Here is a 13651-nt window from a genome sequence, read left to right as displayed (position 1 = left end):
ATAGCACATCGAGAAGCATGCATCTCAATCTTCTTATGTGCCTAACGTGCCATATGTTGAGCCACAACATTTGAGAGAGCCTATAAGTTAGAAGACTTTGGATGTCTTACATAAGAATGATTAATATTTCTCTTAATATATCATTCGAAGACGCTTGTGATAACTACCATTTGGGCCAGTAATTCAATAACACCAGATAAACCATGAGGGAGATTGTGGCACTGTTTGTTAAGGCTAGGAATGCATGTTCATCGATGAGAAAATTACCCAAGATAGACGATCATGGGAAGTTTGTTGTTCCATGTTTGATATCAGGGGTTGAGTACATTGCTTCTCTCATGATAATGGGTCCACGATTAGTCTCATATCTAAGTACGTTGATGAGATATTGGGTCTTGTTACATGAGTTCATAAGCTGACTATGCAGTTTGTAGACTTTTCCACCAAGTCTTTATTAATTTTCTTGATGTGAAAGTTGTAAATTGTGTTGATCTAATTGATTTTTAGGTGGTGGATATGGGCAATGGTTTTAATACACCTTTGATTTTGGGGAGGGCGTTTCTGGCCAGAGTAGTTGTAGTATTTGATTTGCCTAAGAACAAGATATTGTTTGCAAACAACGATGAAAATGTCTACTACAAAGTTGGGCCTATAGACAAAAAAAAAAATGCATCTATCCTCTTGTGTTAGTGTGATTAATGGATATATACAAGAATATGTTTCTCAGGGAAGTTTAAGTGATAGCATAATTTGTGTTAGTGTTTTTTTTCTTTTCCACATTTTTTAATGAATCAAATTCTAGCTGCACACAATCGATCCTCCTGCTTCTTCAATGAACTTAAAATTCCTTTTTGTGGGATTAATTTCTTTGCTACCCCTTATTACCTTGAGATGATTTCCTATAGAGGATTCAATGAAGCTTTCCTTCAGTGGTCAGCTAGAAAGTTTATTGGGCTTCTCCAAAGGTGGAAATATATTGTCTATGATTTCGCTGAAGACACTGATTTTTGTATAAGGAACTTGCAGTGATGTTCCGATGTGGCCCGATAGCTGTGATGATGTAGATTGTGGATCCATTGGTCCACTGCCTATACACGTATGTATCGTGTAGAAACATATGACTTTTTTTGGTAAATTTTAATCAAAGATGTAAATGATGGAATGGTCCCTATAACATCACTTATAATCCCTGTTTTGTAAGTTTCCTATTAATGAAAGAGCTAAGAATGCAATAATTTTCGAGCAGAGGATCCATAGACTCTACCTTTGACTTCTCTTAGGGAAAACCATTGTTTTGTCGTTTTTCCAAAGGCATATCCATCTAATTATGAGGCGGGTTTAGTCCATGACCTTTCTTTAACAATATTATAATATATTTAGAAACGTAATTGATAATTTATTGATATTGAATAACTTTTGGTCTTTCTAAAAGATACATCTTTGACCGACATTTTTTGGTAACTTGTTAAAATTATTAGTCAGAACTCGTATCCGAATATATTTTGATGTACTATTTCAATATTGTTTTACCTATAAATACTGATACATATCAAATTTGTGGAAATATTAAAAAAAAATTGTCTCAAAACAAAATTGTTCGAACAGAAATAAGTGAGAAATTGCTGATGGCGAGTGGTCAAATCATGCATATGCAACCTGGATTTTTAGGTATAAGTGAGAAATTTTTGGATTTGTGTTTGGTTTTCGATTGATGAAATAGATTTATCCATAATTATATTTTTGCTGTTTGTGTAGCTACTGATGGAACCAATAACTATTTGTATAATCAATTATGGAAGTTATGTGCTGGTCCTCTGTTTCATCTTCCAAAAGTTGGAGAAAAAATAAATTATTTTCCTCAAGGGCATATAGAGCAGGCAATATTTTTTTATTTTTTACAAACTTATTATATTCTTTCGTATATGTTTTGATTTGCAAAACTTACTCATAAATTTGATGGTATAACCAGCTAGTTACATCTATGAACGACGAACTTTGTCAACTAAAACCGATTTTTGATATTCCTTCAAAAATTTGCTGCAATGTTTTTAGTATCAAGCTGAAGGTATGTTTTATTGATTATTTATGTTTCTTATTTATAAGATGCACATAAGCTATACTGAATTAGTGATATTGATTTGGGTATATTTTATACATGGTCTTAGGTAGAGACAACAACAGATGAAATTTATGCAGAAATTTCTTTGTTACCTGATACATCTGTGAGTGGCAAAATAATATTTTATTTATTTAATAACATAATTTCAGGTTTTCTTAATATCTATTTTAATATCTATTTTGAATTTTAATTTTTTTAGGAAGTTGAAATCCCAACTCCTAGACATGAAAACAACATACAAAACATTAACTATTTTACTAAGGTGTTAAGTGCTTCTGACACCAATAAAAAGGGTAGTTTTGTTTTGAATAAAAGACATGCCATTGAATGTCTTCCTCTGCTGGTATTAACACTGACTTATATTGACTCAAATTGCAAAATTTTATATAAAATTTTTCACCAAAAAGTTTTTTAGGATACATTTCAGCTAACACCAAGTCAAGAGGTAATTGCTAAAGATATTCATGGTCATGAATGGAGCTTTAAACACACTTTAAGAGGTAACAAATTTTTATTGATATCAAAATTGAGAATATTAATTACTAAACTTTATTTTCTCACAAACAATCAACTAGGTACGCCACAAAGACATCTTTTCACATCTGGTTGGAATGAGTTTGCAAAAGGAAAAAATTTGGTTGTTGGAGACTGTTTTGTATTTCTCCGGTATATTTTTTTCATTTTACATCTTATTTGTTTTTTGTACTTTGGATTTTAACTATTTTTATCACAGAGGAGAGAATGGAGAATCGCGAGTTGGAATCAGAAAATCAGCTCATCATCAACAACACAACATACCATCACCAGTAATTTCAAAACAGAGTATGCACCATGGTGTAGTTGCTACTGCATTGAATGCTATCGAAAGAAAATGTATGTTTGTTGTGTTCTATAAGCCAAGGTAAAGAAAAAAAAATTCTTATTAAATTAAACATTATGCAAATGGTTAGTTCAGCAAATACACTTTTATTTATTATTGATGCGATGATATCAGGTCGAGCCAGTTCCTTGTCAACTTTGATAAATTTATAGATGGAGTGAATAGGAAATTTAGTGTAGGCTCCAGATTTTTGATGAAATTCGAAGGAAGAGATTTTAGTGAAATAAGGTAAATCTTGAACATTTATTTTACTTTTTTGGAAATATGATTACTTACGCAAATGATTTTACTACACTAGATACTATGGAACAATAGTAGGAGTGAAAGATTTCTCCACTCATTGGAAGGATTCAGAATGGCGAAGTCTAGAGGTCAGATCAGTACTATTTCTACTTTAGTTATATTATTTTAGAATATTTTTTATACAGTAATAAATAATATCCACTAACTTTATTGTATAGCTACAATGGAATGAAGCTGCAACAATTCCAAGACCTGATAAGGTATCTCCATGGGAGATCGAGCCTTTAACACATTCATCGAACATTCTCAAATCAGTTTTTCTAAAAAACAAACGTCAAAGTGAAATAAATGATTTTGGTAAGTAAACACTACTCAATAAGTTAAAACATCATTGTGAATTATTTATCATTTTATTTCTTCTTATATGTTCAAATATGTGGGTTCCTACATTGATCCAAGGACTAGAAATTGGACAGACGAGCATACAATCTTCAGTGAGCTACTCATTCCCTAGCATTTCCAAACCCAACTACAATGAGCAAATGGTTCAAGCAATGAAAGAAACGTCAACTACGACCGAGGCTGCTAGCTACAGACTGTTTGGAGTTGATCTAACAGTTCCTGCAAAAACAAAGGATCCCGTACAACCAACTCACTCATATAAAAAATCTAAGATTTCTAAAATCTTTGAAGAAGAAAAGGTTGACCACATCCAAACTAAAACTAAGGTATGAAATTGATCACCATCTTCTTATTTTGTACTTATTAGTCAAGTTAAAAACTATCTATTAGGTACAACTAAAACATGGGTTTTCATTAAAAAAAGTATGTTGTTATTCTGATCTTAGATTTTTAATAAAAATTGCATATACTTAATAGATTTAGATGACTATAAAGTTCATCTGCTTTTGATATGGTTATTGATCAGGTTTGCATGGAAGGTGCCGTAGAAAGAACTATGGATTTAACTGTTTTTGATGGATACAATCAGTTGATCGATGAACTAGAAAGACTCTTTGATATCAAAGACAAGTTGCATATGCACAATCAATGGAAAATAGTTTTTATAAACGCTGATGGAGATATGATGCTTCTTGGCGATGATCCGTGGCCGTAAGTTTTTACTTTCTTTTTTCTTAATACTTGGAAAAATTAGTTAGTATTTTTTTATTTTTTGTAGCAAATTTTGCAGTACGGCGCAGAAAATATTCATATATTCAGAAAACGATGCCAAAATAGTGAATGCAGATAACAAATTCGCTGAAGGTGACCCAAGGTTGACAACAACAATCTTACCACCAGATGTCAACAATAATTAAAGAGGGTTTTGGTTTAAAAAATGTAAAACTTGCTTATTTTATAATTTATTCAAGATAAGACTTGGAAATGTGTGTGACTTATAACTTAAGAGTATATTATGGAGTGCTTTGGCATTTAATGATTGATGTTTTGTCTATTGATTGAAGTTTTAAATGAAACACATATCTTTCATTTTTTTTTCATTTCAAATATCTTTCTGGCATGTTTATTATTGTGGGTAGGGGAGTAAACCAACCCAAAACCAAATCATATCCAAATCGTTTTAAAGCTTATATGGGTAATGGATTAAAACAAGAGTGAATTAGGCCAAAATCCCACAAGAATTTACTAATTAGGAAAATGCCCAAAACATAAATCATGTGGGCTTTGTATTGTAAGTAGGATAGACGAAAAGAACAAACAGTCATGCTCTCCCTTACCGTTAAGAGTAGGTGTATTATAGGTTGGAAGCTAAAATGGTTTAAAAGATAACTGGGGGAGATGGTAATGATTAACTTAAGATATATCCCCTCCCCTTTTACGTGTTGTTGGCTACTGAAAGGAAGCCAAATGACAGAGCTGTCTCATGCACTACGCAGATAACTCGAAAGTAATAAATTATGATTTAAAACCTGTTCTCAGATCCGGCTTAGATAGGGGCCGAGCGGTGCGACCACCCCGGGCTCAATCCGTTGTCCCCCTATTTCTTAATAGATAAGGGCCCGATTTTTTTAAAGAATACATGTATTTTTATATTAAAAATAAGAAAAAGGGTCCAAAAATTTTTTTATATGAAAGTATTTTTTTTATTTCCATAAATTTATTTTTAAAAATACTTCTAGTATTTTGAAAAAAACATATATCTATCAGATTTTTTTTTTTTTAAATAATAGTTTGGAAATTAATTTTTTTTTGTTGCCCCAGGGCCCATGACACCATTGAACCGGCCCTGCATGTTCTGTCTTCTGCATTAACTTTGTTAGATTATTTTTTCAATCCGTACATGCTCGTATTTATTTGGTCGTAGAAGTTAATGATGATGGGCACCTAAAATTTATTATGAACATGAAATCTCATGAGTAGTAGTTTAATGCAATAATCAATGTATAAAAGAATAATTGGCCAGCTAATACAGTGTTTCTCAAATAGTTGTACCACTCCTCCATCTCTGTGTATTGGTTGCAGACTTTTGTAGTTACAGAAGCTTACTTCATAATATTTTGGTAATGCAGCCAGTCGCCAAAATATTAGTTTGCTCCATTGAAACCTGATTGTCATTGTTGCCAATTATTTAAGTTAATATGTCTTTGTATTGTTTGTAGCCGGCTAAGAATAATATTGGATGAGTATATTTAAAGTTGGCCATTGAGTGTCATTGTTAAAAAGAAGGTCATTAGAGAGAACGAGGATGCGTTATTACACATAGAGAAATCAGTACCAAAGTTTTATGCAAATGACCGACCCATGAGAGGATGGTCCTCCACAACAACTCAAAACAAAAAAAAAAAACAGAAAGATTAGGTCACTCAAATCAGAGGACTCCAAGGTTATCTTCATAGATCATGACTGACATTCTTTCCACCTCAACGTCAAGGACATCCGGAGTAATGCATTTGCAGACATCAGCACCCTCTACAACGTGAGCTTGAATTAGAAGCATAATGGTGATACGGTGATACCAGAATCAAACTGGCTGAGGTTCTGTGGAACAGTATGGGGTCTCTCAATGCTGAGTGTCTTCATACCTAGCAAATACAACGTGCATTCCAATGAGGACGTGTAATAGAAATATACATATGTACTGCTGCAGTGATCGACTATTCATACCTTGGCAGGTAAATGTGAAGACTTTTCGACAATTGCAGTGAACTCCCTGCTATCAAGAGATAGATCGCAAACATTTATAACACTGTAATCGTAACAGAAAAACGATAATAATTAAATTGGACAGCTAAACATATATGTGATCGGAAATTTTATAAAAGTAGCAGGATAATCAGAGAGACTTACGATGAGTGTTCGGGTAAAATGACCAGGTCTAGAATTTATTTCGCTGGACCTTGACAAGAATGAAAAAATTAGCAAACAATGGTTGCATTTTTAAAACAGAAATTTTCATCAATAGGTTGCATTTTTAAAATATTTTTTTTTAAAACCTGCTATTTATGGATATTTTTTTATTTTTATAAAGAACTATTGTAGATTTGGAATTGTTACTTAGAAATAAGGATAACAATAATTTTTACAAAAAATGCTATTTTTGGAAAATTTTCATTTCTATAGAAAACTATTGTAGATTTGGGATTGTGAATTTGAAATTATGATAACAAGAATTTTTGTTGATAGATGAGTATTCTTTCACATTTTTTCATCAATAGGTTTTATATTCAATAATTTTTACAGAAACTCCTATTTCTGGAAAGTTTTTTATTTCTATAGAGAACTATTGTAGATTCAGGATTGTGAGTTTGAAATTAGGATAACTAGAATTTTTGTTGATAGATGAGTATTTTTCCAGAATTTTTCATCAATAGGTTGCATTTTTTAAATAGTTGTTTTACGAACCTTATATTTTTGTAATTTTTTCATTTTTATAGAGAACTATTGTAGATTTGGGATTGCGACTTAGAAATAAGGTTAACAAGAATTATAGAGCATTTACCGAAAACTCAATTTCGTAGGGGTTAACCATTAGATTTAGAAAAAATTAAAAAAATATAACAATCTTTTTTTATTGCATTGTTGCATCCTGCACTGACATAGGATGATGGTCAAAGAGGTTTGAAATCTTTTTTGTGTATGTTTCTCTAGAGAATGGATATTTTGTAGTGGCTATTCCATTGATTTAGGCAGTATATAAAATTTTATTAAATTAATTATTTTATTAAATTAATTATTAAACTTTTAAGCGATGTCTATGTACCATGAAAGAAAGTTTAGCATACATTAATACAATGTATAGTATGGTTATAAATTTGTAAACAACACTAAAGAGTGTAAACTTCTATATATAGATCACTTACAGAAAACCTAAATTTCGTAGGGGTTAACCTTCAGATTTTGATAAAAATTCAAAAATATGACAATATTGCTTTATGGAATAATTGCATCCTGAAGTGCCATAGGATGATGGTCAAAGATGTTTAGAATATTTTATGAGTCCGTTTTTCTAGAGAATAGAGATGTCATAGTGGTAAGACCACTCGTTTGGGCAATTTATGAAGTTTTATTAAATTAATTGTTAAAAAACTAAAGACAATACTCACGTACCTTGAAAAAGAGTTTAGAATACATTAATACAAATGTATAATGTGGTTGAAAATTTTTAAACAACACTAAAAAGCGTAAACTTCATTATATAAGGAAATTACCAAAAACTCAATTTCGAAGGGGTTGTTAACCTTCAGATTTTGAAAACAAAAATAAAAAAATATGACAATCTTGTTTTATTGCATAAGTGAATCCTGAACTGAAATTGTATGATGGTTAAAGAGTTTTGAATTCTTTGTTGTGTCTATTTCTCTAGAGAATATATATTTTATAGTGGCTAGTCCCCTGATTTAAGCATTATATAAAGTTTTTTTAAATTAATTGTTAAAAAATTAGATTGATGTCTAAGTATCATGAAAGAGAATTTATCATATATTATTACAAATTTAGAATGTAGTTAGAAAAATTTAAGCAACACTAAAGGGTGTAAACTTCAATATATAGAGCATTTACCGAAAAGACTCAATTTCGGTATATAGAGCATTTACCGAAAAAAATTTAAGCATCTTTGACCTTCAGATTTTGAGAATAAAACTAAAAAATATGACAATATTGTTTTATTACATAGTTTCATCTTGCACTGACATAGGATGATACTCAAAGATGTTTGGAATCTTTTTGTGCTCGTTTCTTTAGAGAATAGAGATTTAATAGTGTTAGTCCACTAATTTGGGCAATATATGAATTTTTATTAAATTATTTTTTATAAATTAGAGAGGATAGTAATGTACCATGAAATAGTGTTTATAATATATTAATACAAATGTAGAATTTGGTTAGAAAATTTTAAACAACAATAAAGAGCGTAAACTTTATTTATAGAGAATTTACCGACGACCCAATTTCGTAGGGGTATTAACCTTTAGATTTTAAGAAAAAAATTAAAAATATGAAAAACTTGTTTTATTGCATATTTGCATCCTTAACTGACAAATTATGATGGTCAAAAAGATTTGAAATATTTTTTGTGTTCGTTTATCTGAAGAATATATATTTATAACGGTTACTCCACTGATTTAAGCAGTAAAAAAGTTTTATAAAATAATGTATAATTTGGTTAGAAATTTTTAAACAACACTAAAGACTGTAAACTTAAATATATAGAGCACTTACCGAAAAACTAAATTTTGTAGGGGTTAACCTTCAAATTTTGATAAAAAATCAAAAATATGAAAATTTTGTTTTATGGAATAACTGGATCCTAAAGTGACATATGATTATGGTCAAAGAGGTTTGAAATTTTTATTATGTCATTTTCTCTAGAGAATAGAGATTTCATGTTAGTCCACTGATTTAGACAATATATGAAGTTTTATTAAATTAATAGTTGAAAAACTAAAGCCAATACTCATGTACCATGAAAAATATTATATAATAAATTAATAAAAATTTATAATGTGGTTAGAAATTTTTAAACAACACTAAACAGAGAAAACTTCATTATATAAACCATTTACCGAAAATCAAATTTTGTAGGAGTGTTAACCTCCAGATTTTGAGAAACAATTCAAAAATATGACAATATTGTTTTGTTGCATAATTGCATCCTGCACTGACATAGGATGATGGTCAAAAAGGTTTGAAATATTTTTTGTGTCCGTTTCTTTAGAGAATAGATATTTATAATGGTTCGTCCAATGATTTAAGGAGTATACTGATCTTTATTAAATTAATTGTTAAATAAATTAGAGCGATGTCTATGTACCATGAAAGAGATTTAGAATACATTATTAAAAATTTAGAATGTAGCTAGAAAATTTTAAGCAACACTAAATAGTGTAAACATCAATATAAATAGCACTTACCGAAAAATTTAATTTCGTAGAGTTAGCCTTCAGATTTTGAGAAAATCAAAAATATGCACGAAAATCAAAAATATGCAAAATGTTGCTTTATTGCATAGTTTCATCATGCACTGGCATAGGAATATTTTAAAAGAAGTTTGGATTTTTTTGTGTTTGTTTCTCTAGAAAATAGAGATTTCATAGTGGTTAGTCCACTGATTTAGGCAATATATGAAGTTTTATTTAATTAACATTTAAAATTTGAGACAATACTAATGTATCATGAAAGAGAGTTTAGAATACATTAATACAAATGTACAATGTGGTTATAAATTTTTAAACACCACTAAAGAGTGTAAACTTCATTATATAGAGCATTTAACAGAAGACTCAATCTCATAGGAGGGTTAACTTTCAGATTTTGAGAAAATTTCAAAAACTATTGCAATCTTGTTTTATTGTATAAGTGCATCCTGAAATTACATAAGATGATGGTCAAAAAGGTTTGAAATCTTTTTTTGTGTCATTTCTCTAGAGAATATATATTTCATAGTGGTTAGTACACTGAAATTCTATTAAATTAACTGTAAAACAATTCGAGACGATACTCATGTACCATGAAAGAGAGTTTAGAATATATTAATACAAATGTATAATATGGTTAGAAATTTTTAAACAACACTTAAGAGTGTAAACTTCATTATATAGAGCATTTACCGAAAACTCAATTTCGTAGGGGTTAACCATTAGATTTTAAAAAAAAAATTATAACAATCACTTTTTATTGCATTGTTGCATCCTGCCCTGACATAGGATGATAGTCAAAGAGGTTTGAAATCTTTTTTGTGTTTGTTTCTCTAGAGAATAGATATTTTGTAGTGGTTATTCCATTGATTTAAGCAGTAAATAAAGTTTTATTAAATTAATTATTAAACTTTTTAACGATGTCTATGTATCATGAAATAAAGTTTAGCATACATTAATACAATGTATAATATCGTTATAAATTTGTAAACAACACTAAAGAGGTTTGAAATCTTTTTTTGTGTATGTTTCTCTGAAGAGTCCACTGATTTAAGCAGTAAAAAAGTTTTATAAAATTAATTGTTAAAATATTAGAGCGACGTCTATTACCATAAAAAATAGTTTAGCATACATAATATATAATGTGGTTAGAAATTTTTAAACAACACTAAAGAGTGTAAACTTAAATATATAGAACACTTACTGCATAACTATATTTCGTAGGGATTAGTTAACCTTCAAATTTTTATTAAAAAAAATATATATAAAAATCTTGCTTTATGGAATAAATGCATCCTAAAGTGACGTAGGATTAAGTTCAAAGAGGTTTGCAATCTTTATTGGGTCTTTTTTTCTAGAGAATAGAGATTTCATGTTTGTCCACTGATTTAGACAATATATGAAGTTCTTATTAAATTAATAGTTGAAAAATTAAAGCCAATACTCATGTACCATGAAAAAGATTATATAATACATTAATACAAATTTATAATGTGGTTAGAAATTTTTAAACAACACTAAACAGAGAAGACTTCATTATATAAAGCATTTACCGAAAATCAAATTTTGTATGAGTGTTAACCCTCAGATTTTGAGAAAATTTTAAAAATTATGACAATATTTTTTTATTGCATAATTGCATCATGCAATGACATAGGATGATTGTCAAAAAGGTTTGAAATTTGTTTTTGTCCGTTTCTCTAGAGAATATATATTTATAGTGGTTAGTCCAATGATTTAAGCAGTATATAGATCTTTATTAAATTAATTGTTAAAAAATTTGGGACGATGTCTATGTACCATGAAAGAGATTTAAAATACATTATTACAAATGTAGAATGTAGCTAGAAAATTTTAAGCAACATTAAATAGTGTAAACATCAATATAAAGAGCACTTGCAGAAAAAACTTAATTTCGTAGGGATTAACCTTCAGATTTTGAGCAAAATCAAAATATGAAAATCTTGCTTTATTGCTTAGTTGCATCCTGCACTGACATAGGAATATTTTTAAAGAAGTTCGGAATATTGTTTTGTTAGTTTCTCTAGAGAATAGAAATTTCATAGTGGTTAGTACACTGATTTAGGCAATATATGAAGTTTTATTTAATTAACATTCAAAATTTGAGATAATAGTAATGTACCACGAAAAAGAGTTTAGAATACATTAGGTTAATCGCTATCCTCTTTGTCTTTCATGGTCTTCTTGGTGGCATTTTGAATGACTTATGCACCGACGATATCCTACATTTTTTTTTCTTGTCTTTCACTATGACATTTCATTTCATTTTAATTTATTTTTCTTAGATTTTTGGGAGCATAGGCTTAAACCACTTCATATATTTATCATAAGAGATCGGTTCGATTTGGATTAAAAGGCATGTAATTTTTTTAAAAAAATATCAAATTGTATTGCATATAGTGTTGAATTTTAAGCAAATATAACTCATCTATTTGTATAGCTTATTTGAAGTACTAATTTTGTAAATTTAAGATTTTTTCATAATGTTTAAAGGAAGTTAAGTAAAATGACACAGATTTATTGTGTTATTACTATAATAGTTCATATTTTGAAGAAATTATTATAATGCTTTCTCATCGAAATTGCATTTTACGTAGTTATAACAAAAACTGAATTATAAAGTGCCCTTACGAAATTAACATTTTCCTATTAATAATTTTCAATGGCATTCTTGTGAATAAAAAAAAGGGGGCAAGGTTTTTGTATTTTTTGTTTGGCTAATGTTTTAGTATAGTAATTACAAAAGCTTACGAGTTAGTATAGTAATTATATGTATGATTTGAGTTATTAAAAGAAATTTCTCTTTTTAATATTTTTTTAGATTTTTAATGCAAAAACCTTTAGCTAAGTTTGGTTAGGGTAAAAAAATTTAAGCTATAGATTACTGATAACTCCAGGTTCTTTATTAGTGTTGTAGATAGAGAGTCTAATTTCTTAAATAAAATGGAATAGTTTTAAGATTTTTTACGTTAAATACTTAACTAAAGTTTTTTTTACATTAAATATTTAATTTAAGGTTTTTTATCCGAAATAAACATAGTTAGGGGTTTTATTGTTAAAATTCATTTTTAAAGCCTTTGAGTCCTAAGCAACCCAGGCAGTTTCTTAGACAGTTATTATTATAAAATTACAGAAGAGTTGTACTGAAAGATTTGAGTAATTTGGATTAGACTCATAAACAGATCAAAATCCCCGGCCCATGAAAGCAAAACCCGTTCATCTAAGTAGAAGTTTTCATAAACTTTTTCAATCCTGTCGTCACAGCTGCTTAACTATTATAAAAAAAAAAGCTATCATGTTTTCCATTTAATATCACTCTACAATGGAAACCTCCGATGCTGCGTAAGATTTCAGATTTCAAATCTTTCAGTACAAGAGTTGTACAAACATTTGTAGAAGAGGTGGACAAACATTTCAAAAAACACTTTGGATGCGCTTTTCAGCAGGGAAGATATCATTAAAAATGTTGTTAAGGTGAGTCTCAACACATCTATTTCAGATAACGGTGGCTACGCAAAGTCACGGTTGTGGGTATAACTTTTGAAAAGTCTGCCAAACTATCTCTAGCCATTTCAAAACAGTCTGAAAGAAATTGTTGCCGCAACTCTTCAACTGTCTTTATCCCACAGTTCAAGGAGGATATGCTTCAAACCATTGGTCATATCTGGAGAAAGCTCACTCCATTGCGCTGGTATAATTATCAAACGCTATAACCTCCATATACTATTGCGCTTGAGTGGTTTGAAGCATGAGTCATTATATCAAGAGTTTGATGTGGCCAAGACGCATGAGTCATTATATCAAAATTCTCTCTTAATTTATTTTCTCAAGAAACTTTATATTATCTAACTAGTTTGTAATATTTTGGACTTTTGCATTTTAAGACAATTTATTATCAGATGTTGTTTATGTGGTGAAATAGCCTTCTTAATTATGATACTAGTTAAGATTGTTATGTCTAATTTGATCTTTGATCCAGTTTAGGGGTTACTCTAGGCCTGCCTCTTCAAG

At 29.5% G+C, this 13651-nt stretch overlaps 1 protein-coding gene across 1 annotated transcript; it reads left to right on the top strand.

Annotated features, from left to right (window-relative positions):
• The first annotated feature begins 203 nt into the window (after window positions 1-203).
• LOC106395600 (putative auxin response factor 21) lies at window positions 204-4953 on the top strand. The gene is made up of 11 exons (XM_048755455.1): window positions 204-392; window positions 508-642; window positions 1970-2065; window positions 2166-2222; window positions 2319-2462; window positions 2535-2619; window positions 2695-2785; window positions 2853-3020; window positions 3114-3227; window positions 3298-3370; window positions 3461-4953. Exons 1-11 carry the CDS (start codon window positions 204-206, stop codon window positions 3605-3607), a joined length of 1299 nt encoding a protein of 432 aa, XP_048611412.1. The 3' UTR covers window positions 3608-4953.
• The last annotated feature ends 8698 nt before the right edge of the window (window positions 4954-13651 follow it).

Source organism: Brassica napus, chromosome C4, assembly GCF_020379485.1.
Source record: "Brassica napus cultivar Da-Ae chromosome C4, Da-Ae, whole genome shotgun sequence".
In the NCBI taxonomy this organism is placed as follows: domain Eukaryota; kingdom Viridiplantae; phylum Streptophyta; class Magnoliopsida; order Brassicales; family Brassicaceae; genus Brassica; species Brassica napus.
This window is presented reverse-complemented; position numbering and strand designations above follow the sequence as displayed.